At 31.9% G+C, this 27,998-nt stretch overlaps 4 protein-coding genes across 4 annotated transcripts; 2 read left to right on the plus strand and 2 right to left on the minus strand.

Annotated features, from left to right (window-relative positions):
- Positions 1-4,998: 4,998 nt before the first annotated feature.
- On the minus strand, positions 4,999-7,722 carry LOC108838188 (uncharacterized calcium-binding protein At1g02270). The gene is made up of 9 exons (XM_018611151.2): positions 7,410-7,722; positions 7,222-7,327; positions 6,847-7,058; positions 6,681-6,757; positions 6,471-6,579; positions 6,207-6,332; positions 5,930-6,040; positions 5,731-5,838; positions 4,999-5,591 (listed from the first exon to the last, which is right to left on the minus strand). The coding sequence occupies exons 1-9, from the start codon at positions 7,632-7,634 to the stop codon at positions 5,352-5,354; spliced, it is 1,314 nt and encodes a 437-aa protein (XP_018466653.2). The 5' UTR covers positions 7,635-7,722; the 3' UTR covers positions 4,999-5,351.
- Positions 7,723-17,638: 9,916 nt separating this feature from the next.
- Positions 17,639-19,349, minus strand: LOC108825395 (vesicle-associated protein 4-1). Its single transcript, XM_018598693.2, has 7 exons — positions 18,966-19,349; positions 18,798-18,868; positions 18,648-18,729; positions 18,459-18,580; positions 18,261-18,338; positions 18,030-18,149; positions 17,639-17,936 (listed from the first exon to the last, which is right to left on the minus strand). The coding sequence occupies exons 1-7, from the start codon at positions 19,228-19,230 to the stop codon at positions 17,874-17,876; spliced, it is 801 nt and encodes a 266-aa protein (XP_018454195.1). The 5' UTR covers positions 19,231-19,349; the 3' UTR covers positions 17,639-17,873.
- A 1,507-nt stretch (positions 19,350-20,856) lies between these two features.
- On the plus strand, positions 20,857-23,289 carry LOC108840661 (uncharacterized). The gene is made up of 9 exons (XM_018613488.2): positions 20,857-21,197; positions 21,280-21,523; positions 21,602-21,751; positions 21,986-22,043; positions 22,121-22,213; positions 22,332-22,430; positions 22,570-22,661; positions 22,819-22,878; positions 22,972-23,289. The coding sequence occupies exons 1-9, from the start codon at positions 20,929-20,931 to the stop codon at positions 23,110-23,112; spliced, it is 1,206 nt and encodes a 401-aa protein (XP_018468990.1). The 5' UTR covers positions 20,857-20,928; the 3' UTR covers positions 23,113-23,289.
- Positions 23,290-25,406: 2,117 nt separating this feature from the next.
- Positions 25,407-27,931, plus strand: LOC108839835 (uncharacterized). The gene is made up of 9 exons (XM_018612610.2): positions 25,407-25,623; positions 25,710-25,953; positions 26,030-26,179; positions 26,478-26,535; positions 26,623-26,715; positions 26,851-26,949; positions 27,052-27,143; positions 27,471-27,530; positions 27,639-27,931. The coding sequence occupies exons 1-9, from the start codon at positions 25,481-25,483 to the stop codon at positions 27,777-27,779; spliced, it is 1,080 nt and encodes a 359-aa protein (XP_018468112.2). The 5' UTR covers positions 25,407-25,480; the 3' UTR covers positions 27,780-27,931.
- Positions 27,932-27,998: the final 67 nt, after the last annotated feature.

The following is a 27,998-nucleotide window of genomic DNA, read 5'->3' on the forward strand; positions in this document are numbered from 1 at the left end:
GAAAAGTGACCTTGTGTGTAATTTCGTGTTTGGATTTATAGGTGGCTTTCGGTATCTCTCACTATAATCAATAATGGAGAACTTATTATTGTTACATTTTCTATATAGAAGATATGGTGAAGATTTTTCTCAACCCCTAAAGAAGATGTGGACTTTCTTGATTAGGCCAACTTAAAGTTTCATTGCGAAGATTTAATGTTAGTAAATTGACAGATCCAATGACAGTCACGTGGTCGGAGGGATTATCGAACTACGTGGTTAAACTTGATTTAGAAGGAACTGGATCTTGGAATGATCATCTTCATGGCTTTCCAAGTGATATAAGAGGTTGTTACGATTAACGAGTGATAAATCCAGTTTTAAAATTTTGAGTTTCTTCAGGAATCAAGAAGCCAATATAACTCATAACTTTTGTTAACTAGAAAAAAAATAATCTTAGTTGGATTTTTTAACCATATACAATCAACATGCTTACCTCATACCTGGGTGTATTTGGAGATATGTAGTTGTGAATCACTTGTGTATCTATACAGTTAAAACAGAAGTGATGATTTAATTTATGTGTGATTTTTCTATTCGGACTATCCATTAGAAAGTTGTTTAAATTAAATATTTTATAATTTAAATATTCTAAAACAAACAAAAAAATAGATACTCCTATATTTTATATGAAATTGTATCTGAATAAAATCTTTAATATCCTTTTATTTATAATATAAATATATATTTTATTTTTCATTAAAATAAACCTTTTAAATATTAAAATAATTTTTATTTATTTAAAATAAATGTATATTTCATTTTCATTTAAACAAAATTTTTGAATTATTTATTTAATTTTTTATTTTTAAATAAATGTATATTTCATCTTAACTAAAATAAAAAATTTAAATATCTAATTAATTTTGTAATTATAACTAAACTTATGTACAATTTCGTATAAAATTTACGATATTAATTTTAATATAATACTTTTCAATAAAAAATTGATCCTTAACCAATAAGATTTTCAATTTAAATTTTTGTATCACATGATTTAAAATATGCTATCACTGAAATTTTTTTTTAAATAAATTAAATAATTGCATGTGAAATATAAAATTATTTGTTTTAAATTGTTATATTAAACAATTATAGTAATATGGTAAATATTTAAATTATATATAATTAATCATGTAAAACAAATAGTTGTGTATAAAATAATCATGAGCATGATTGTACGGGTCAATATGTAGTTTGTTTATTATTTACTTATTTGTAATTAGATTAAGGCTATGTATAGATACTAATTAGTGAAGATGGTATTGTTGGATGATCATGATTTATCAACACTTGGGATACATTCGTGAGGAACAGAGATGTAGTAGTTATCACAAAATTGGATTGAATTAGAAAATTGTATTCTAAAAGAAAGAAAATTGTAACTACCTTTAAGCTAAACGTAATATTTTGTGGCTGTGATAATATTAGATGATTTGCAAGTTGTTGAGATCGATCGTCGTATTATGCTTCTTCTTTTTTTATTCCTCGCGAGTGGCAAAAGGAGGCTATTCTTTAAGATCATTTAATGTCTTAAGCTAGGGATCACATGCGTCGCAACTTTTGTCTTTGCTTTATTGCCTTTAGTGAAATTGAGCCCTTAACCTAATCTCAATCTCTTTCTTTATCTCCTAGCTGCATTTTCTTTCTTCATATTCGACGAGCTTCGTATCTCATGTGATAGGTCATGTGACACAGTCAATGTTTATATTATCCTAACTGTGTGTTTAGGAAAAAGACAAATTAAATTTTATAAACAATACAAAACTTTTCGTTGCATAGATTTATAGCTAGCTTTTTTGTTTTTTGTTCAACTGATTTATAGACTAGCTAGATGCTAGATGCTGCTTCTTCCCACATACTCTTTTAGTTGTTGTTTTCTTAATCTGAATAGTCAAATTAAATATTAAAAATACCCAGTTTTCTGTTTTGTATATTTATATTGCTTACTTATTATTATCAAAAGTCTTTACCTGATTTTATGTCTTTTTTTTGCTAACTTACCTGATTTTTTGTCGGTATCACAAAATTAATGGCATTGTTTTATGACACTCGGACAAGTTGCAATTACCATATGAGACACATTTTTCCTAACACAATGCTCGAATTTTGATTTGTTAATAAGAAACTGTTCATAAGAAACTGTTCATAATAAGAGTTTGCCCAAACAAAAAGAGTTTAGAGTCTGATGGTTGTGTGCGTGACTACAGGGGCGGACCCAGAAAAAATAATAATATGGGGCACTAAATACATAAATATTTATATATTAAACAAAATTTAATAAATGAAATTAGAATATATTTTGTAGACATTAAAATTTACATCTTTTTGTTATAAAATAGGTCAAATAATTTATTTATATCGTTTTAAATATTAGTTCAAGTAATATTACAAAATTTCATACTGCACTTGATAATGTCATTATAAAAAACTGTTCATTTTGGTTTTTATTTTAATATAAATATTGGAAAAGAAATCCAAGAAAAATGTTAGAGTAAAATCTAAATAACTACAATTATTTTGTCAAGAACTAATACTAAAAAGAATGAAAAGAAAGAAGTTATATAAAAATAGTTTTCAGTAGCAAATTAAAACTATTTTTAAAAAGATGATTAATCGTGTAAATAAATATAGTTGAATGAACAAATACATATATAGTGTTTATTCAAGCACTCGATCTTGAATTAGGTGGGTCAGAGTTTTTGTTTAAGCAGTCGAACTTGAATTAGGTGTGGCACAATTAAGCATTTTAAGCAAAAGCGCTAAACATTTGTATATGTTTATGAACTTACACAGGGGATTGATATTATTAGTATGTGGCATGTGCCACACCCCATTTGTATATAGGTCCGCCCCTGCGTGATTATGTTACTTATCGACTCTTACGCGAGTTTGCTCAGGGTTGCTTAAGAGAATAGAGTAAATGCATCAGAGTTTGATGTCTAGGAAGATAACTCTGGAACCTTGTACATTGGTGCCCATGCTTGAAGCTTATGCGTACTTTGTTGTATCTGGAAAAATGTAGGAAACTAGTGACAAGATTCTAAAAGCATCGTTAGTGGTAAGAGACTCATATAATAGCAACCGCATTAGTGGTTCACCAGACTTTTTCGCACAAGTTCCAAAAAAATAAAATATTAAAATAAGGTGAATTTGATGAACCCGCGTCGCAAAAGCTCTTTCTAGTGATACCGTGTCGTCACTGTTTTGCGGACCCCATGCCACGTGGTGGCCCGCGATTGGACCAATATTAGTTTTTTTTTTTTTTTAGAAAAGTCAAACGAAAAACAGAATAAAATAATTAAATTGAAAGCATAGGAACTCAAGCCTTGCAGTTCGCGAATGCGGATGCTCTAAGTCTCTTACCAATAGAATAACAGTATTTTTGATTAAGTTTGGTTAAACAATTTAATTTACAATCACATTTATAAAATGTTTAAACCAGTGAAATGTACTCACATGTATTAAGATTCATCCAGTTTATTTATTTTTTTGTAAAAATTCTTTTGAGAGACCCATTTCACTCTTTCATATTTTTAATTCTCTTCATAATTTTACTTTTACATTGAGAGATTCTCAATGAAAATGCTCTAAGGTTTTGGATTTGTCTTGATGAGGGTTTATAAAAATGTTATCTAATGTTCACATTGATGACCTCATGTTATCGAAGCTGGATGATTTGGGTGGTGGCATTCATAGGACCGATCTGGCTTGGTGTCTCAGGCTTCTGTGTCATGTCCGTCTTGTGAGTCAAAAAGTTTTAGATTATATTGGGATATACTGAAAATTATGCAATAGTTATGGACTAAGATTGTAAATATTCATTGTGAAAGATGGGTGATTTCACGAGCGATGAACTGTTACACTTCGAGTTACTAAGGAAACATATGAAACTTGATCTTGACTGTAGGAATTGTCTTAGACTTGAGTGCAGCTGCGTTCAATGGTACTGATTCATGAGTTGGAAAAATATTGGGTTTCTGATATATGACCAATGTCTTATTCTTTTTTTTTTCTTTGATAAACCCTCCGACTATTTGGTCGGACCCATAAGAAACACATTTAGTTTAGTGCTATAGGATAGATTCACCAAAAACATATATCATATTGTCTAACATGAGTTTGAATACATTACGACTAATGTCAAGACTACTGGGCTACCATGTAAATCATTTGGACCGAGTCAAGATCCAGACTGGTCAAATAGAAACAACTTAGTTTCCACCGGAAATATAAATCAAGACACCAAATATGTCTGTGTTCCAAAAAAAGACACTAAATATGTAATTTAGCTTTAGATTTTCTTAAAACATAGGTTGCTGAAAGAAACAATTGGGTAAGAATTCGTGAAGATATCATCCAATTACTTATCATAGAGAAATAAAATTTCCAAGGCAAAGCGTTATTTGTGGAAATCTAAATTAAAGTGACTCAATCTATTGTGTAGAGCTGGCGTAGTAGATAATTAGATGGCATATGTGTTAAAAAGAGCTTTAGGAGTGAGTGTAGAGGAAGACCAGTGTCTCGCATAAGTGAACTTATCCAACATAGCTCAACCGCAGTATTGGATAGTGATAAGTACTCTGCTTCCGTACAGAATCGTGACGCTGTTGGCTGGTTTCTTGCATACCAAAAGATATGATTTGACCCCAAGAATGTAAAAGATCACCAGTGATCTTCTTGTTTTCCACATCCTGTCTAGTCACTGTAAGCTAAGTGTAAAGTATGTCTCAGATGTGATTGTCAGATCCACATGAGACGTTACTTTCAAGTATCTCAATATCCACTTCTGAACTGTGAAATCTGCAACCATATAGGAACACACATATTTTGACCAAAAAAAAAGATTAAAGATAAATTGTATATTTGGATGCGTTAAAATCAAACACTGAAACAAACTTCTGAAGTTTTTTAAGATGGAAACAAATCAGAATTCTAAATTGGATTGGAATTCTATGATTAACGTGAATAATAAGTTAATGGGATCATTCAAACCACAGTAACTTAGAGCATTCTTTATAAAGTCCTTTGCAAAAGGAAAAAATAGAAACAAAAAGGGGCAAAATAAATCTACTTTCCAAATATAGAAGACTACTACACCATTTCATTTTTACATGAAATCTTCTATATTTGGTTTACATGTTTTGTACATGATATAAGACTCAGTGTTGTGTGTGTCCTTTCTCTTCTTCCCCCGAGACGCAGAAACCTCAGGGGTGAGAGCGCTCATGGAGGTGCCGCAAGTCTTTAAGCTTCCCTACCAATGGAAACCGAGCAAAAGTGTTGATTCTGATTTCTAAGGACACAAAAACTTAAGAGGTCTCTAAAAATGGAACCAATTGGGAGCAAGGCATTCTTATGGGAGAGAATACAACAGTTAGTCTGGCGTGATCTGAGAGAGAGTAATTTTCTGGCCACACTCCTTTCTCCACTTCAGGAGGAAACAATACTGCGTTCTTGACGCTGAAACCAACTGTTTGTTCTTGGTTACCTTTTGCATCTCCGTCCTCGGCATCTCTTTGTTCAGTCCACGTCGGATTCCAAATTCTTTGCTGCAATGAGTTACATAAACAACTGAGTAACATGTGTGTGTGTTACATAAAACTACTATATCGGGATCTATATAGCTTAACAGTCATCTACTAAAAAAAAACAGGTTTTAAAGAGAAGAGTCTCACGCGGAAACGTTACCTGAAACTCCTTGTAATCGAGAAGACCGTTTCCATCGCTGTCAGCTTGAATCCACAGATCCTTGATCTCTTTTGTCGTGAGTTCATTGCAATGACCCGTTAGATTGAGCTATACAGTTGAAGAGAAGCATTTCAAGAAAGAGAGAACGCTGTTAGACGGTCCTAGGGATTGTTGAATTGCGTTAACAGAGTCAATGTACCTGCCGAAGAGTCTCGCAGAAGCCCATGAATGTAATGTGGTCACCATCATTGTCGGTTTTAAGAAAGGCAAACGCATCTTCAGCTGTTAGTGAAGCTCTTCTCAGTAGATACTGCAAAATCAAAATGCTCAGATGTTACATGGAGATTACTTGAAAACAACTCTGTTCTCGGAAATCATTTAGACAAGAATAGCGAAACAAAAGACTTCCTTGGACAGTAAAATGAACCAAAACGTGAAATATATTGTGATGAGAGAAAGGTTAAGGAGTGTCTCACCCTGAACATGCCAAACACTGCCTCACTCCAACTTGTTTTAAGAAGCTTTCTATACCGATTTGGATTCAGAAGCCATATGAAATCGACAGCGCATATGTTACCCCGGTGATTCCTATGGCTTACCCACTGTAAAAGCCAAAAAAAAAAGATGGCAACAGAGTTTCAAAAAACCTTGATCACAAATTCAAAACATCACCAAAAATCTACAGCATTATACCCAAAAAAAAAAGTATTATCCAAATGAAATGAAGAAAAGAAAGTGACCTTTTGAGATTCAGAATCTGTGTAACGATGAGCAGTGTCGTAAGAGGAGACAAAACCCTGTGACCTGAGAAACTTGTAGACGTGTCCTCTCTTACTTCCGTTCCAATCTCTGCCCACAAAGACAAACAGAGCCAAGCACAGAAAATTTTCAGTTTTTTTTTTGTTTTTTAGATGTAACAAATGTAAACAAAATGCAGACTTTATAATTACCCGCAAAGTATAATAGGCATAGGACTGAGATTAACTTCTTGCTGATAAGATTCAACATACTGAAGAATCTTATAAACCTATAAAAAAAAATCAAAAAAAATCTTAATCAGAAAGATGCAAATCATCATCAACACCAACAAAAGATATTTGAAGTATTGTTATATACCTGCTGCAATCTTACAATAGAGAGCGTAGAGTCATGAGGAAACAACAAATGAGTGTTGACGATCAAAACTTGCTGATGAGCATCGTACTGAGAGTAAGGAGGAACTAACTCTACATGTAGCAACTGCGCGACTCTGTCACCACAATCGTTGAAAAGCAAATCTCGAGAGTTCACAACTCTGAAATAGTCCTTATGAACAGCCGTAAGCAAACCTGACATTTTAATAGAATGTTAGGATAAAGTAACCTTAAATCAATACTATTAAAGGTTAACGTCAATTAGTTTTAAGTTGGAAGCCTCTAACAAACTCTAATCTAACTGTTTTTTTTACCGTCACCTCTAACAAACTCTAATCTAACTGTTTCTTTTTTTTACCGTCACCACGATTGTTGGTACGGGCGAGTTTGAAACAGAGGTAACCAGCGTCACCGAGTCTCTTCTCGTACAAACGAACAAGCTCTTCGTTCCCTACCCAAAATTCCTAAAAAAAAATCACATATCATCATCAACATTAGCAAGAGAGAATCAAAACACACAAAAAGGGGATATGAGAGAGAAGGAACCTGGAGACATATGATTGAGGACCTCTCGTAGAGCAACCAATCGAGGATTCGGTGATTCCTCCCCATCCAGTACGATCGATTATCGCTTTCGCGGAGGCTTTGATCGTTTAGGGAGAGGCGTTTGTAGATGGGAGCGAGGATGTTGAAAGTAGTGCAGGAGATGCAATCTCTTATTATGGATGATGATATTGCGTAGCTTCCTATCTTTGATATTCTCCTCTTCATTTTTTTTCTTTCTATTGAACCAAATTTACGAACGAAGAAGAAAAGGACGAAGAATCTCGAAATCGTCGCGACCGCCTTCTCTCTGATTATCTCTCGCCTTTTTTTCTTTCTTTAGTTAACTATAGATTTATTAACCCAAAATTAGAAACTTTAACGAAGCTATATTAGTTTTATCTTTCTTGCTCTCTTCTTCCTCATGAGCGTATACTATATGGTTCGTGTGTGCATGTGTATTTATAGTGGCGAAGCACTCTGTTATCGTATATGTAGTCCCATTGTAATCTAATGAAGTTGGATATTAAATATTTTATTTCCAGAATTTGCTCGTTGGTCAGAATAAAAATAATAATAGTTTTGTCGTGTCAAGCTTTTGATGATGAATATTTTGCTTTCGATCGAGGGCATAATCAATGGGCCGCCCATATTTATTCCTTTCGGCCGTCAATGAAATTGTGATACGTTTTGTTTTTGTTTATTTATTAATTATTAGTAATGTCTGCATTTTTTTATTATCTATCTTATTAAAACATAAACATTCTGTTGGACCTAACATTTATTTTTGTAAGTTTTTAAATTAAATACACTTTTATACTTTATAGTTAAACCTACATTAAATCACTAATGTTCTTTTTTTTTATATTACTATCAATGTTTCCAAACAATATATTTTTTATACTAATATCAGTGTTTCCAAACAATACAATAATTAATCTTAGTTATTTTATATCTATCATTTTCTCTTTAAAATTTTGTAGAAACGTCATAATTTTATAAATTGCAAAATAATGAACTTTAAAATTTGGATTATAAGATTACAAATTATGAAACTATTACAATTTAAATCCAATTAGATTACATATCGGTCATCCATCAGTTCAATCGGTTAGTCTCAGGTTTTAATGAATTTTTTTAATATGAATATTTTAAAAACCTAAATTGAATTGTCAGACCTCCGGATTAACCGGTATAATCACAATCGGGTTGAATTTAAAAATACTGATTTAAATGCAAAAATATTTTAAATACATACTCTTTAAAAATTACCAAAATATTTGTTAAATTATTAGTAAAAATTTTTATCGTAAAATAATCCGCGCTTCCAAAGCGCGGATCAAAATCTAGTCTATTATATTAAAAGAGAAGTCATGACTTCTCATTCATGTGTGATTTTTCATAAAATGGACTATCTACTAGAGTATGTTACATTACAATATTACATTTTCAATCATCATTAATTTTCATATTAAATAGAATACATTATATTATTCAATTATTAATAAGCTTAATATTATATAAAAGATAATATTTCCAATATTTTAGGGATTTCATAAACAAGAGTAACAATATATTGAGTCCAACTTATATTTAAATCACATATATATATATATATATATATATATATATAAATTTCGAAAACAATCTGTTTAAAAAGATTTTAACATAATTTAATTTTCAAAAGATATATGTAAATATTTTAACTAATTTCGTTATTAATTTTGAAAACTAGATTTTGACCCGCGCTTCGAAAACGCGGGTATTATTTTTCACTTTTATAAAATATATTATTTATTTGTAATTATTGAATTTATTTATTTTAATGAAATTTTCTTTATAATAAATTCGACACATAGAGTTTCTCTGGTAAACTATGTATTTCTCTAGTTTTGTTTTATTCGCTCTTCAATCAACATATTTATTTGGCTTGTTATTAAAATAAATGATTATAGACTTTGATCTCTGCACCTCCGCGGATTAATATTTTTTAAAAATATGATGATATTTGTTTTTCATGTAATTATTAGGGTTTGGCAAAATGAATCCGAGGAACAGAACTGATACCAATCCGTAAATATAGTACCAAACCTGAACATAAATTGATTAAATATTCGAATTATTCAAAATTTTGTTAGTTAGAGAACCGAATCGGATCCGAATCGAAATATTCGTGTACCTGAATTTATCTAAAAATAGATTTATATACTTATATATTAATTATTTTTATATTTTACGTATATAAAACATCAAGAATGATACTTTTAAATTGGTTTAAAATACTTGAAAATATATATAGATAGTCAAAAACAAATATCTGAAATAGTTAAAGTATACTCAAATCACCAAAAATACTTAAAATAATTATTGATTTCGTATCCAAAATTTTAAATCAAACCAATTGATATGTTAAGCTTAGGTATTCTTACATATGTTATTTAAATTTATAGGTAATATATTACTTTATTTATAGATTTTGAGAAATTTAAAATATATATAGATTTAAAACTTTTAAAATAATTTAAATAAGTTATCCAAACCCAAACAAAACCCGCAAAGATCCGAATCAAACTCAAACAAAAATTTAGAAACATCCTAATAGGACTGAAATTTTTGACCTCGAAAACCCGAAACCCAAACCGATCAGAACCAAACCCGTATATATGTCTGAAACCCATCATTAGTCATTATTATATATCGTATAATTTCATCATATAATGAATCGTATTTTATATGTACCATCATATAAGTAATCATATAATTAATAGTATTTAATATGTATCATCATATAAATAATTACATATATTATATTTTAAAAACTTAATATGAAATATAAAAACCATAATTTGAGTTGGTATTTCAAATTGAGCTTTATATTGTATTTTTCTTATATATATTGACAACATTCTTTTATAATGGACTTAATAACTTAAGCCCATTAATTTTTCTGTTTAATACTACTATTTTTGTTTCCAAACAAAATTTTTTTTTTAAAAAGACTACAATCCATGTTTCCAAACACACCAATTTTTTAAAAAACTCTTATCCAAGTATCCAAACACACCGAAATTGTACTTCAGCTTTAATAAGATAGATACACTAATATATTCAGTTATCGTTTACAAAATGAAAAATAAATATTCTATCCTATTTTTATCAATTATATACGAAAAAGCAATCAAATTGAAAGAAAATTAATATGTTGATCTAAATATTTTAACAATGTATTAATTTTCAAAAAATGTATGTAAATATTTCACTAATTTCTTAACTAGAAATGAAATATTATTATGCAATAATATATATACAGTAAGTATTTATAACATTTAAAATAAAATTTCTTTCATTTTATGTGTGATTTTAAATTGGTCTTCTCTTAACAAATTTTATTAAATTTACTTTAATAAGACTAATAATATATAAAATCTTTGAACTACTTTAATCATAATATCTTTTGATATCTTTTCATTTAAAATTTTAATTTTTTCTTTTTAAAACATCATTTACAATTTAAATAAATAAATATATATATATATAATATATATATATAATATATATTTATTTATAAAATTTCGAAAAATCTATTAAAGAGGTCTTAACAAGATGTTAATTTTAAAAATTATATGTAATTATTTTAACTAATTCCGTAATTAGTTTTGAAATATTATTATACATTAATATTTGGTTGTCTTTTATAAAATGAAAAATAAATATTACCTCTTATTTTTATCTATTATATAATCACAATCAATCATGTTAATCTTTTATTATATTAAATTTAAAATATGATGAAATTATATTAAATTAATAAATTAATAAATTTTATTTTCGTAAATATAATATATTTATGTTAAAAATATAATATGATTTCAGAGTGACTTAAATATACTATATGTATAAATAGTAATATATTGTGTAAAATGAATAAACATAGAAAATACTACTAAAAAAATCCAGTTTTGAAGGAAGGGTAAAATCTCAACATAAATTAAATACAAAATAATTTTCAAATATGTTTTTCATATACATATTAATATGTTTAATAACTAAATACAAATACAATAAAATAAATATATAATAAGAATCAACAAATACATATGACGGTTTAAACAGTTGATTATTTACATCATGTAAATTATATATTATTATATTTGAAATAGCTTTATAAATATTTAAATATATGATAAAAATTAAAATTGTACACTATTAATGATCTAATAAATATATATGCATATACAACTGAAAATAAAACCCGCACGGTTGTGCGGGTCGAGATCTAGTTTATCTTAATGAAGAACAATGCATGGACACTTAAACATAATGATAGGTTGTAGCAGTTCTTGTCGAAATCTTTGGCTTTATTGATTTTTCAATTGATGACGGTTTTGTGGCGGTTTATACTTTATACAGCAGTTGTTGTATTTCTTACTATAAAAATGTTTCCTCGTTACAGGATAAGAGAAGTTGATAACAAGAATAAGTTTAGCGACGGATTAAGTGACAGTGACTACATTTTAATTTTCTAGTCTCTTATCAATTTTTGTTGATGAGGAATACCATAAAATTAATTACTTATCTTCTTTTAAGCGAGTTATCTGCTTATCTTGATTCTCGAAGATCTTTGATAGTGAATTGTTTGTCTATATGCCTAACAATTATTTGTGTCAAAGATATATTGAATGGTGTTAAAATTTTGAGTGGCCACAGCAATAGATGATTAATATCTATGGACATTTATTTCCTAAACTGTGTTAGCATTGAAACAATTAAGTGTTCGTTTGCCATAAATGCAATGAATTTAGGAGCGCTACACTAAAGAGTACTCTTCCGGATTCATATTAAGTGTTATTTTAATTTTTTTCTTGTTAAATAAAAAATGTCATTTTACAATTTTAATGCAAATTATACTTATTTTCAGCTGAAAACTGATTAAACTGCATTGATTTTATAATAATTTTATATATCTCAAATACTATTGATCATAAATGTGTAATTAATAACAATTTACATATATTTCCGTCATTTTCTTAGTGTATGTGAAAAATGTCAAAATGACATTTATTCAAAAATAGAGCGAGTATTTTTTTACACTTCCCCTGTTTCATAATAAGTATCATTCTAGCTTTTTTTTAACACAAAAATAACTTTACAATTTCAATGCAAACTATACTTATTTTTACCTGAAAATTAATTGCAAATTACATTGACTTTATAAATAATTTTATTTATCTTAAATATTATTGGTTAAAGATGTATAATTAATAACAATTTATATATATATATATATATATATATATATATATATATTTATATTTCTATCATTTTCTTAGTACGTGTGAAAACGTCAAAATGATACTTATTCAAAAATGGAGGGAAATACTTTTGTACTCCACAGACCAATAAACCACTGTTGATTATTCATAATCTAGTCATTATGATCTAACTGTTAGACAAGTCTTATCTAGAATTAAATCTAAAAAGAAGATCACTTCTGATCTAGTTACGTTTCAAACATATGTAACAGTAAAACACACACTTTGTTTGCCTATATATGAAACTAAATTTCTAAAAATAAAAAAAAAATAACCTATTAAGTGTTTTGAAAACCGGATCGGACCGGCCGGTCGAACCGGTCCGACCGTGACTCGCTGAAGAAGCCGAGTCCGGTTCAGTTTAAAACCCGGATTTGATAAAAACCAGTAAAACCGGCTGAAACCCGGTAAAACCGGTGACCCGGTTTAATTTTAAAACCCGGTTCTTGAAAATTAATATATAATTAAGTGTTTTTAGTTATTACTAGCTAAAATTTAATATTTTATAATTAGTGTTCAACTATCACTATTTAATTGTTCTACGAAAAAATGTGAAAAATATATTTTTGACTTTCATATACTATTTTTATTTTACCATATTCTTAAAATTTGAAATGTTAGTTGTAAAAATAAATAAATATGATTGTTTTAGCTGTAAATCATTTGTTTTTTTCAAATTTTTAGTTTACATACTAATCAGATTTATGTTTGTTGTTTATTTTGAGTTAATAAAAAAAGAATAGAGAAAGTATTATATGTAGAAGTAAAGTTTATATAGTATAAATATATAATTATATATATTTTTATATAAATAAAAAACCCGGTTCGACCGGTTGAACCGGTCTAACCAGTCAACCAGTAGCTTCACCGAGTCGATGTCCGGTCCGGTTTTCAAAACATTGCCTATTAGTTAAAATATAGCAGAAGATATGTATGAAGGACTACTATAACACAATGTCATTTGATAAAGACTTAAAGAATTGTTTGGTTATGCAATTGGCGGAAAGCTTCATAAAGCGACATGGAAATCAACTCTGACACATCTACTGTCTTTGCGAGTTGGTTTATTCTTCCTTTTCCGAAAAAGGTTTCCTATCAACAAAAGAAACACATATTCAAACTTTGGATACTTTTCTGGGAAAATCGAATAAAAACAATAAAGTTAGAAAAAAATTACACTTTAAATTTTAGATTTCAACTGCTAAAATTTTAATCAATAAAACTGGTTTCAGTAACACATTATATATTAAACTAACTTACTTGTTGTACACGTCAAAATTGTAACCATATACTGTTCATTAGCATGTAAAAATTGGTGACATGATGATATTTAAAAAAATATTTTTAGATATTTTAAATAATAAAAATTCAATATAAATTTTAAAAATGATACAAATTCAGGAAAATCAAGAAAACAAAATTCATAAATTCAAAAACTAAAATAAAACAAAAAAAATTCTAAAGATTGATAAAAATAGCAAAAATAGGAAAATTTTAATAAAATATGGAAAATAAAAAATTCAAAATATTAAAATACTGAAAATTAAAATAGTTTATAAAAAGTTGAAATACAGAATTTTAATTTAAAACAATCTCTCATTCTTAATATAAAATCATATTATTACTGTGGAAGCCCCTTTGGTCCAATGGTTTGACTAAGGGTTCATGTAATGCTTCTACACCTGGAGGTCTGGGATTCAAACCCCAGAAAATACCAAATTATGCAGCTTATGGAGAAACGGATTACAGGAGATCTTCAGCTTGGTGCATGGCGTACCATCGAACATGGATTTCATAGGACGGCTCGGAGAAGTGCAGTCAGGCGTGTATTCTCACAAGATAGTAGAATTGTCGGCTGTATAATCGTCTTTGTAATATTCTCATCATTATAATAGCATAATTAATCGATAATAATCGATCCAGACGTTCAAAAAAAAATCATATTATTACTAAAAGGTTTAAGAACAATCTCTCATTCTTAATATAAAATCACATTATTACTAAATTATTACTTTGTTTGTAGATTATTATGATATTATTTATCCAAATTGATGATACTAGAATTTGATACTATTAGAAGAATGGAAGACAAGATTAGCCCGAAGAGTCCATCAAACTCGAAACCGCCTAACTGAACTTCGAATACAATAACGTTTTATAAATGTTATCTATAAAACATTCAACTATTTCATTAATCTTCAGCTGGATTATCAATTTTTGAAATGGAATTCTGTAGAATAGTTTATTCCGTTAATTTTATTATTTTTATCATTTAACTTGAATGAAATAAAATACTCATTCTACAGATTGTACAACCATTCAAAAAAAAACCTTCCTAAACATTTCTACAGTTTTGATAAAAATGAATTGAATGAATATATTTCATTTTTTAAGAAAATATTCCATTCATTTTATTCTTTTTTTTTTGAAACACCATTCATCTCTATTTTTATTCTACTTATCATTTAGGCAAAGAGGAATATGAATATCACAGTTTTTAAATGTTTTTTTTTTTGAACTCCCAGTTTTAATGCTAGGAGCAAAATAGCAACGCATCAAACTCACCCTTTGGTACACGTCTTTTTGGTACTAGGGCACTCGTGCGTGCGGTTGGTTGTGGTTGGGTATCAGTCTTTTAGAGGTCACTCTTGCGGACCATATTCTTATAGAAAGTAAACAAGAATTTTAAAAGAGAAATACTTGGGTTCACCCCTAGAGTGAACCTTTAGGTTCATCCAGCCAATAGGATTTCGTTATTTCATATTCAGTATCTTTTAAACAAGGAAACAAAATATTGTCAAATTTTATTATGTTTTTAAAATAAAAAATAAATAGAAAATAATAGTAGTAGCAAAAAAAGATTTTATATTTAAAATACCGTCAACAAAATACTAAACCCTAAACCCTAAATCATAAAACCCTAAACCTATGGTAAACCCTTGGATAAATCCTAAATCTTTTGATTTTTTTTTAAAATACACTTTTAACACAATCGACAAAACACTAAACCCTAAATACTAAACCCTAAACCCTAAATACTAAACCCTAAACCCTTGGGTAAACCCTAAACCCTTGGATAAATCTTAAACTCTAGGATTTAGAATTTATCCAAGTGTTTTGGATTTACCAAGGGTTTTGGGTTTACCCAAGGGTTTATGATTTAGGATTTAGGGTTTATCCAAGGGTTTATGATTTAGGATTTAGAGTTTAGTGTTGGTTGACGGTATTAAAATATATTTTTAAACGTGTTTTTGTTTACAATTATTATTTTTTTTTTATTTTTTTTTAAATATAATAAAACTTGACAATATTTTGTTTCCTTTTTTAAAAGATACAGAATATGAAATAACGAAATCCTATTGGCTGGGTGAACCTAAAGGTTCACTCTAGGGGTGAACCCAAGAATTTCTCATTTTAAAACTATAACTAACTAGGAATGTAAAAGAAAAGATAGAACGATTTCAAACTTCTGAGTTCTGATTATAGTAAGGACCAAACGTTGTAGAAGACTGTCATCAAATACAAACATGTACTTTAGTTTAAGAAAGGTTTCAAACGCACTGGATCACGTTTCTTTGGTAAACATATCGTCCACAAAACCATCATCCATATTTCACACGTTAATTATTATTCCAAAAGTTGACAAAAAAAACTATTATTCCAAATTAACGAATATTTTATTTTGTTCTAAGAAACCAGTTGTGTATGATGAACTGTAACAATTGTTTAGCTTCTTTCCTAGTATCGAGTGTGTTGAAAGATGTAGAGAACTGTAACAATAGTTTAGCTTCTTTTGTAGTATCGAGAGTGTTAATGAACAGTAACAATTGTTTAGCTTCTTTGTAACAAAACAACGAATGCAATACCATAATAACAATAACAAGCAGCACTTGTAGGCAAAAGCTATGTTTTGTTACACAACCGGTAAGAGATGAATTTTATTCTTTAAAGATATAAAGCTCTTGATTGTGGATGCATAAACCTCAATTCTAGGCCTGGGCATCCGGGTCTTCGGGTCGGGTTCGGGTCGGGTTTTATCGGGTTCGGATCTTTCGGGTCCTTGGAATTTAGATCCATATGGGTATTTATAATTTTCGGGTCGGTTCCGGGTCTGGTCTTGTCGGTTCCGGGTTGGTTCGGGTCTAGAATTTCAGTACCCGTAAAACACCTATAATATTCGGGTATTGTTCGGATCCGGGTCGGTTCGGGTATATAAAACCCCAAAAAACTCGAAACACCCAAACTGGACCCGAAAACTCGAAAAGTACCCGAAAAACCATAAAAGTACCTGAATATTTACCTAAAATCAGACCTAAAAACTCAAAAAATATCTGAATATCCAAATTATATTTTTTGAAAATCTAAAATTACACTCAAAATTTGAAATTATACCCCAAAATACGAACCTAAAACTTAAAAAAAGATTAGAAATACCAAAAATATACCCAATCACCCAAATATACCTAATATATAAAATAAATCTCGGGTATTTTGGGTACCCGATCGGGTCTCGGTTCGGGTCCGGGTCTTACCCGAGACCCGCGGATCCAAAAAAAAGACCCATATGAGTACTTATAATTTTTCGGGTCGGTTCCGGATCGGGTATTTTCGGGTCAGTTCCGGGTCGGGTCCTCGGGTCCGGGTAAAATGCTCAGGCCTACTCAATTCTAAACTACTTGTCTATACTTTGAGGTGGAATATAGTATAAGCGTTGTAAAAGAGTCAAAACCAACAATATGATTTTTCATTTCAAAGGAATCAATTCAAGATCATTTCAATTTTCAAACTAGAGGTGTCAGATACTTTATCAAAAAAAAAAAACAAAAAAAAAACTACATTTGTAAACGGATAAAATATACAAAAGAACAATAGTGTTACCACAGAAGTCAGAAAGCACAAATCGAGAACTGAACTAAGCTATGGTTCGACTCTAGATCGATTAATAGATTCGTTTGAACCGAAACAAAATTTGACGAAAACGGCGTGAATCACACAAAGAAACAGAGACATACAAGAAACCACAAAGTAGCTCACTCTAGACATTATATAACACACATAAATAGACGGATACAATTATGTACAGTCTGCAAACGATGATGGGGAAGAGGATCTTTCACCTTCGCAAATGAAAAATCCACGTTTCTCTCTCTGCATTTTAGGAAGAAGAATCTATGGCTTCGACTTGTTGTCTAGCAAGGTACTTCTCTCTTCTCTCCTTCTGATAGATGACAAAAACTTCGGTTACTAAAACAAATTCGTAGAAGAAAGAAAGCAAGCCAAAGATCTTATATTGAATATATCAATATATTACCCATTCGTCAATGACAAGACCCTCCCCGACCACGCGAGGTCCTGTCTCCGGCAGAGGCTTCTTTCTTTCTTCAACCGCAGCTTCAGCTTCTTCAAGTTGACGTTTCAGTTTCTCCAGTGCCTGATAATTATATCAATAAATAATCCTCCTTATCCAAAAGGTTCAAACTCAGAAGATGTATAGTATCTGCTGTTGACTTTATCCAAATGAAAATCTACTTAAAAAGCTTACAGCACTTGGGCGCTCTGCATCAAGAAAAATGACCCGAAGAACCCTCTCCACGGTGACTTGATCTTTTTGCTCATCAAACTGCAATGATGATAAAAACACACGAGGGAGAGTTGCATCATCTAAAACATGTATCCAACAAATTGCATTGCATTGCATTATCCAACAAAGAGTAATGTTAGCAAGAAGAAGATAAGATACCAACTCGGGGACAAAGTCAACGCCGGGTTTGACTTTGAGGCTCATGATCTTAAACTTAGCCTTGCTCTTCTGGTTCAACTGATGTTTCTCATTGTTCTCTGGGTGTTCCACGAACTTGAACACTGCAACCGTGAAAGCAAATGAATCAAGAGGAACGAACTTTCAACAAAAAAAAAATCAATTACTTACCAGTAGCAAAGACGCTCTCTCCAGGAGCCAAAACACCACCAGGAGGACGCATGTAACAACTCTTCGGTGCAGTTGTTTGGAACTGCCAACACAAAAAAAAGTCAACAAAAAGTCAACGTTTCATGTACAAGTAAGTGTCTCCGTTTATACCTTGAAGGCAGTATGAGACTTGCTAGTGTTCTTAAGCTTGATTGCGCTTCTCACTTGCTTCCCAGCTTCATCTGCAAACACACACACAAACCATGACTCTAACAACCTTCATCTCTAACTAATCGGAAACGATCGATTTGAAAGGGAATCGAAGGAGAGGGGGGGTACAAGGGAAATAGAGATAGCTGGAAGGATCTAGCCGGAGACGACGTCGAGCGGGGAGAATCGATCTCGCGACGGAAGAGACAGACAAGGCGGAGGAGGAGGACGGCTCCGTATTATTCCGATGACGGTGGCGGGTGGGGTGATTCTGAGTCGACGAGGGAGAAGAAGAGGAGGTGGTGGTGGTTTTCCTCTGCCAGAAAGGGAATAGCCTGAAGAGATTCTTCTTCTTTGTCTCCGCGCTCGGATTGTGACGGTCAGTGATTGACATCGGGACCTAAACAGTGGCAATCTCTCTCTAGGAAAATGAATTTTTTAATTTTGAAAGCAGAGAGAGAGAGAGAGAGAGAAGAAACGAGTTTACAAGTTGGTTTTTATTATTTTACATAAAGTTTATCAAGTTTCAAATCAAAGTCCGTGTGAAAACGAGTTTTGACAAAATAAAAAAAAGTCCACCAAAAGGAGGGTTGTGTGTTTCGCATTTATAACTAGGAAAAGGATTTGAAAAATCAGTGAGTGGTTGTTCTTGTTGTGATTTCATTTTCATTCCTTGCCTTGTTACTTGTACTAGTATTTGGTTGCCCACTGATTTTATTTACTTGCATTTTCAATCTCTTGCGTATTTTTTTTTTGTGGTATATAAAGCTAGTACGCATGTTTGATGCGACTAGTTTTATTACCTACATTTATTGGATCAACATTATTATAATCTGCTAACTACTTGTATGTTTCTAAGATAGTAGATTGTTGGTGGTTTGTTTCTTAACACTTCTTTTTTCCAACTTTGTTTTGTTAATTAAGAGGCACAAAGCCAATACATCGTGAAATCAAAAGACCATTACAAACCCATCAAGATATGAACCCTTCGGAAAGCCCATTACCTCTTCACAATCTTCCTCAGTTTCTGATTGCAAGTAGTTCGTTCATACATTACGCAGAGATGCATTAGTCCGATGACGTATGGACAGGGGATATAGTGGAATTCTCGTGTTCATAGTCTACATGTGAGTACAACATTATAATGCATTGCGATGTACGAAATATGCCACTAAAAATTCATAAAAAATGATTTTTTAATCAAAGGTAATTTAGACTAAAATTAGCCGACAAAAAAGACTAAATATACAATTAAATAATATATGCCATATTAATATCAGAGACTTCGATTACATAATGAAATAAAAACGTCTTGATATGTTTATTTTTAATTCGTTTCTTTTGACCTCACTTAGATAACTTAAAATATATACTTATTTCTGTACATGTTCGGATCATTTTTTGGAATATATATTATTTTTTCAAAAATTTGAAAACTATTGTAAATACTGTAAACCCATTAAAAATGCCAATTTTATTAGTTTAATAAAGTTTTTTAAAAACTAAAATCCATTCATTCATTTAAATATTTTAAATAGATAAAACTATTTTAATTATTATATAAATATTATAAACAGATTTAGACTAATATGAAACAGATTAAATAAAACGATTATTCCATTTTGACTCTCATTAATCTATAATTATATTTATGTTAAATATAAATTAGATTATAAAAGATAAAAAAACATATATATTATTCAATATATAAAGTATCATAAGAATGTAAAATATCTTAGATTAATGTAAAAAGTTAAACTTACATTTCAATTTTTTATAATAATTGTTCTAGAGGAAATTTCATTTATACCACTTTAGTAATACCATTTTTTATAATAATTGTTCTATTAAATTAAATTATCACAACATTTTTAAAAAATATAATTTTGAGCTAGTTAACCGTGATAGGTCCTTCGCTTTTGCTTTGCCGAAAAGTTTAAAAACTTTCCCTTTTTTTTTTGCCTCTTCTCCACGTTACTTGACAGAGTATATAATTATAAAAGTCATCATGAGAAACAGAAAGAGTTGAAAAAAAAAGAATAGAGAGGGTTTTACCTAGTTCCTTCCCAGAGTCACAGCTACAAAGATCATCATGAACCAAATCGTATCTTCACCATCCTTCGGAACCGCAGCCGCTAGGTCCCTCAACTACATCCGTCCACTCTACGCAGCTCTGCCTCTAATATCAGCAGGAATCAACGCCGCCTCCAAGCCCGCCGCTACCAGCGTCCGCAAGTTCAGCAGCTCTCCCCTGCCTAGTTACAAACCTTCCGCCCCTCCTCGGACGCAACTATCCTCCGCAGCCAGCGCCTTCGTCCGTCAGTTCAGCAGCAGCTCCCCTGCTCAAGCTGTTCTCGACAGGTTTTTTTTTAAGCTTTGAATTTCGTATTAAGTGAAACTCAACGGTAATCTTACACTGTTGATTGATATGATTGAAACGTAGATTCCAACTCACGCCCCAGACTAACTGGGGAGTCCGAATTGTACCTGAGAGGAAGGCGTGCGTGGTCGAGCGGTTCGGAAGATACAGAAAGACTCTAGGGTCGGGGATCCACTTCCTTGTACCGGGTGTGGATCGTATCGCTTACGTTCATTCCCTCAAGGAGGAAGCGATTCCTATTGGTAATCAGTCTGCGATCACAAAGGATAACGTCAGCATCCACATCGACGGTGTTCTTTACGTCAAGGTTTGTGACATTCTTTTTTTTGGTTCTAGTTTTGAAAGGGATCCTGTGTTGAGAGTTGTTGCATTTGGTTTTGCACAGATAGTGGACCCTAAACTAGCTTCGTATGGAGTTGAAAATCCAGTTTACGCTGTTGTCCAGTTGGCTCAGACTACAATGCGTAGTGAGCTCGGTAAGATTACACTCGACAAGACTTTTGAGGAGCGAGATACTCTCAATGAGAAAATTGTGGTACGTGCTCTACACTTTCATGTTTTTTTTTGGTAGACCCTTTCATGTGCTAGTGATGTTACCGTGAATGTATTAGTACACAAGATTGAAGTTGAGTTTAATTTAGCTCTGTTGTTCTTTTTTTTTATTTGTCATTGCTTCCTTTTTTTGTATATAGTATTCCGGTGGGGAATGCATTATGCATTTGTATTTATGTTTTGGATATGATTGTTTTGGACGGAATTATTCTTGCAGGAAGCTATTAACGTGGCGGCAAAACATTGGGGTCTTGAGTGCCTTCGTTATGAAATAAGTGAGTCAATTTTTCTCTGTTTTGGTAATGGATTGCCTTTTTTGCCTGTTACTAAAATATATGTGGTGTGTATCCAGGGGACATCATGCCTCCTAACGGAGTTAAGATTGCTATGGAAATGCAAGCTGAAGCTGAACGTAGAAAGAGAGCCCAAATTCTCGAGTCTGAAGGTACATTTTGCATTGCTCATCTTTGCCTACTTATGTCGCTGAATGCTTATTGGCCTCAAAGCTACCCACTTTACTTCTTGATTTTGTTTCTCATAATCTGTTTTACTAACGTTTATAGGAACACGGCAAGCCCATATCAACATTGCTGATGGTAAGAAAAGTTCTGTAATCTTGGAATCAGAAGCTGCAAAGATGGACCAAGTCAATCGAGCAGCAGGTTAGTATTTTAACTATCTAGTAACCAAACAGTTCAAAAGCATGAGCACATTAATAATAATAAAATGTCAAGTCATTCTTCAATTTGTTTATGCTAAACAATAGTTTTTTTCAATAAAAATTGTGCTGCGGCTCAACAGGTGAAGCAGAAGCAATATTAGCTAGAGCACAAGCCACAGCCAGGGGACTGACCATGTTATCTCAATCTATCAAAGAAACTGGTGGAGTGGAGGTTAGTGAATAGGATAAAAACATTGTTTTTTTATGCATGATTTGAACAAAGGTTTAGTCATTCATTGCTACTTAATCCTGATCAGAAGCAGTTTGGTTTAATTATTCAGTGATGCATATAATTTTTCTAAATTGGGACTTGGTGGTGCATTATACAGGCTGCGAGTTTGAGAGTTGCGGAGAAATACATTGAAGCTTTTGGCAACATCGCTAAGGAGGTAAACAATTACAAAACATAACTTACTACTTTCTAGTCTCAGTTGTCAGTCGAGTGTGTTGATCGGTGTAATTAATATTCTTCTTCTTGATAGGGTACTACAATGCTGCTTCCGAGCTCTGCTGAAAATCCTGCAAACATGATCGCTCAAGCTTTGACAATGTACAAAAGTCTCGTCCCCAAGAGTGCTCTCCAAGAAACTCTAGCAGTAGAATCTTCCGACGTGGTTAACTGAGCTACACCTTTCACTAGAAGACCATGCATGGTAGCTGAACTAGGAACTATAATTATTTTTTGACCTGTGAAAGCTTTTTTCATATGAGAGACAGTTATCAACTTATCTTACCTGACTGTCATTCTTTTTTTTGCAAACTAGAAAGGATCTAAACTCTCATCTCCAGATTTGGTTGGCTTTTTTTGTTGTCTTAAAATATTTATTTCAATAACAAACTCTTCTTCTTTTTTTTCTTGGTTGCTACGTCCAGATCCTATGTACATTTAACTTCAATCTCTAACTACAAAAACAATCAGAACCAAATCAGTTAACTCAGAGAAATGGAACTCTGTGTCCTCAGCCAGAACATGGAGTTTCCTTGTCTCGGATTCTGACGGCCAGTGATCGCCAATCATCCTTTGAACACTCTAAAGCTCAAATCGGAACAGTTACGCAATGAAAACTGAGCAAATACGTTAATGAGTGTTACAAGATGAAGGAAGAGGAACAAGATTCTTTGTATAACCAGCAGATGCAGAGATATGTGTATCCACAACGGATATGATTTGTATATAAGCGAAACCGTTTAGGCTAAAAGTGTAAAGAAAAAGGAAGAAAGATGGGTAAGACAGAGAAGGCGATGGATGAAGAAGAGATCTCCACCTTCGAATACAAAGGATTTGACAAGATAGTCATTTACTATGTTTAGCTAAGGATGATTAGTGTGTTAACGTGGGGAAGAAGTTAGTTCTATGAGAAGCTAAATACTCTTTTTGTAAAAGGACCCATAAATTTCAACTGTAAAAAGGACCAGTCAAAAGGTAGACAATCACTTCAGTAAATTGCCTTATATTGCTTGGAGTTTTACATGCTTTTGGGCAAAGAATGATTATCACATATGAATTTATATCATTCAGCCAAAAAAGAAATAAAAAATTAACGTATATTTTCTATTTCTAGCTAGTAGTCCCATCTCTGTTTCTTTTCTTCCTGCTTTCTCTCTAAAAAGTTCAAATTAAGTAACTGTTGTCCTCCACATCCCTCCATTCGTCAAATGAATGACTACATAGCTAACTTATCGAGAACCACTATTTAAAATAAGGCAAAAACACAGAGCAAAAAAGGATAAATATTCATGGAATATTAGGGTTGATGAGAAAACAAAGAGGATGAACAACGGTTTACAAAAAAATGTTGTTAGTATTTGAACATTATAGAAGGAAGAATAAATTAACCACCATACGATTTGGAACTGCTGTAAAACTGATTTAAGTTTGACCATATTCTATTGGGCTGATGTGTAAGGATGGGTGCTGAGGATTAGACATTTTATCCGTTAAATTTAGTTCGATTCGTTATTCATTTCGATTCGATCCAAACATTCTGGATATTTGTAAACTTTCGAAGCAACACAAATACTAAAAATTAATATCCACTAAAATTAAAATAAATCACAAATATTAAAATTTTAGAAGCGGATATCCGCTCCGATCCGAAAATATATAAATACATGTATATCTTAATTATATTTAAAGTTTTAAATATATAAAATTATATAATTATTATTCTAATATATGTCTTGATAAATTAAATTCAAATTATTACTTATATAAAACTATTACATAAAGTAATAGAAAAAGATTATGACAATTATAACATTTTCTTAAGTTTTATGTTTTTATAATTGTTAATTAAGTTTTGAAATTTTACAAAATATGTAGATTCACTACTTTTTTAATTTTTATTTTATATATCATACAAAATATATTTTAAAAACAAATTTATATCAAAACTTTAAGATTATTTGTATTAATCAGATGAAATATTTATAAGTATTCGTAAATATTCGCAACTATCTATTTAATTTCTGGATATCCGTTTTTCCAGATATCCGAATTTTTCCAAAGCAAAACAAATAAAAAAAATTAGATATCTGTAATATACAAAACAATTCACAAATACCTTTAAAAATCTGGATATATGATCTGTATCCAACCCTAGTGTTGATATGTCGTTATTATTATTATTGTTATTATTATTTTTGAAACTTGATTTGTCATTATCTTGTGAATCCTATACACATATATGTTATAGGATATGTTAAGAAATATGTAAGAAACTAGACAAATCTAATTTTTAGTTTAACAAACGTGTCAAACAAGAAATAAAGATGTTGAATAAGCATCTCAAATTAAATCGGTGTTTATCTGAAATGATCGGTCAAATGTTTTTGCCACATCTCCAAGTATTTTTTTTCCACAGTGGTCCATATAAGTATGCTCGTCAACCAAAACATAACTTCCAAATTGAATAAAAAAAGATTTAAAGAGGGTTTTTGTTATTTTGTGCTCCTCCCTCCTTCTCGAATTCGACACGAGTTAGTTACACAATGTACCAAATCAGCCGTTCAAGATCCGTCGCTAGCAACGCCGTAAGGTCCCTCCGTCAATCCCCACTACTCGCCGGCGCCGCCACAGCCACCGCTACCCCCGTCCGCCACTTCAGCTCCTCTCCAGGCCACGCTTTCAACAGGTGAGAATCGTTCGAGATTTCATTAGGAATCTTAGGGTTTTCTCGATCGGTCGGTCGATGATACGCGTTCGTTTTGTTTAATGTAGCTACAGGATCAATCCGCCGGTGAACTGGGGGATCCGAATCGTGCCGGAGAAGAAGGCGTGCGTGATCGAGCGTTTCGGCAGATACGCAAAGACTCTGGAGTCGGGGATCCACTTCCTCGTTCCCGGCGTGGATCGCATCGCTTACGTTCACTCGCTCAAGGAGGAGGCGATCCCGATTGGTAATCAGACTGCGATCACGAAGGATAACGTCAGCATCCACATCGACGGTGTTCTGTATGTCAAGGTTAGGTTTATCGTTGGTTGATTTTGGATCTTATTTTGAGTTTTATTGGTTGATTTTGGAGGTTTTTGTTGCGCAGATTGTGAATCCACATCTGGCGTCTTACGGCGTTGAGAATCCAATCTACGCGGTTGTGCAATTGGCTCAGACTACAATGCGTAGTGAATTAGGGAAGATGACTCTTGACAAGACGTTTGAGGAACGAGATACTCTCAACGAGAAGATTGTGGTTCGTCTTCTTTTGCCTTTAATGTACTTGAGCTTAGTTTTGAATTGAGAGGTGTTGATTCTGCAGTGTCATGGTTAGAGTGATGTTAATGTGATATTTTTGTTGGTAATGTTAGTACTTAAGATTGCAACTGAGATTGTTTAGCTTTCTTGTTCTTTTAATCATTGCTTGGTGTTGGTATATTAGCTTTCTTGTTCTTTTAGTTGAGTTTAGTTTTTGTTAGATAAGAGTTTGTAAAATTTAGCTGGGGAATCTTGTTTATGTATGATGGTTTTGAGATGGAATTATTTTTTTGCAGGAAGCCATTAATGTGGCTGCAAAACATTGGGGTCTTGAATGCCTTCGTTATGAGATAAGTCAGTATTTTTTCTGTCTTTGACTCTGTTTTGATGGATTCCCTTGTTTGCTTGTTACTAAATATATATGTGTTGTTGTATATCCAGGGGATATCATGCCTCCTAATGGAGTGAGGGTTGCTATGGAAATGCAGGCTGAAGCTGAACGTAAAAAGAGAGCTCAGATTCTTGAGTCTGAAGGTAATATTTGTGTGTTGCTTATCTTTGCATACTTATGTCCTGTGATTGAACTGTGTGCTTGCTACTGCTCAGAAATACCAAGAACAAAGCCTGCTCAATTTGTTTTCTCATAATCTGTTTTACTAACTTGTACAGGAGAACGCCAAGCCCATATCAACATTGCTGATGGTAAGAAAAGTTCTGTAATCTTGGAATCAGAAGCTGCAAAGATAAACCAAGTCAATAGAGCATCAGGTTAGCATTAACTATTTAGTAAGCCATGAACGCATCATAATAAGATGTCAAAGCCATTCTTCAATTTGTTTCATCACAATTTTTTTTGGTATTGCTTTCCAGGTGAGGCGGAAGCAATAATAGCTAGAGCACAAGCAACAGCCAGGGGGCTGGCAATGTTATCTCAATCCCTCAAGGAAACTGGTGGCGTGGAGGTTAGTACATGAGCTTAAACAACAGTATCTTTACATGATTTCCAAAGTTTTGAGCTTTAATGAATCAACCTGATTACTTAGGTGTAATACGATTTGCAAAAACTGTTAGTTGTCTTAATGTGATTCTTCAAATGTAGTTTGGTTTCACACCTGGAGCAGCCAATGCATTGAGTCATATGATATAACCTACTTTCACATAAATGATTCTCTCTAGCTTCTAAATTAGATGTTTCTCTGGCTTATTGGACTTACAAAAGTTGACGTGTAAGTAAACTTGTTTTGCTTTCCAAACTGGGAACTCATGCTTAATCGTGGTGGAAAATGCAGGCTGCGGGTTTGAGAGTTGCGGAGCAATACATTCATGCTTTTGGCAACATTGCTAAGGAGGTAAACATTTAGGAAACGCAAACAATATTGAACCAGATTCCATCTTTCTTAAATCGTCCTCCCTTCGGGGTATGAATCTAATAGAGGCACTATTATTCTTGTTCTTAGGGTACAACGATGCTGCTTCCGAGCTCTGCTGCGAATCCTGCAAACATGATCGCTCAAGCTTTGACAATGTACAAAAGTCTCGTCCCCAAGGGTGCTCTCCAAGAAACTTCAACAGTAGAATCCTCTCCGAAAGAGGAATAGAAGACGTGTGGTAGAAGAGAATCTAGGAACAATAATACTTCTTTTTTTAACCTAGCAACGCTTTTTAGTATGATATGAGAAACTCTAATTTCCGAAGGAGATTTTTAGGTTTTGGTTCATAACATTGGTTTATTCTTCTTTTTACATCATCATTTCAACTGCATTGCGTGCCATAGTAACACCATAGATGTCTAAAACCACATTCGATTAATTGAATGA

Source organism: Raphanus sativus, chromosome 2, assembly GCF_000801105.2.
Source record: "Raphanus sativus cultivar WK10039 chromosome 2, ASM80110v3, whole genome shotgun sequence".
Classification (NCBI taxonomy): Eukaryota; Viridiplantae; Streptophyta; class Magnoliopsida; order Brassicales; family Brassicaceae; genus Raphanus; species Raphanus sativus.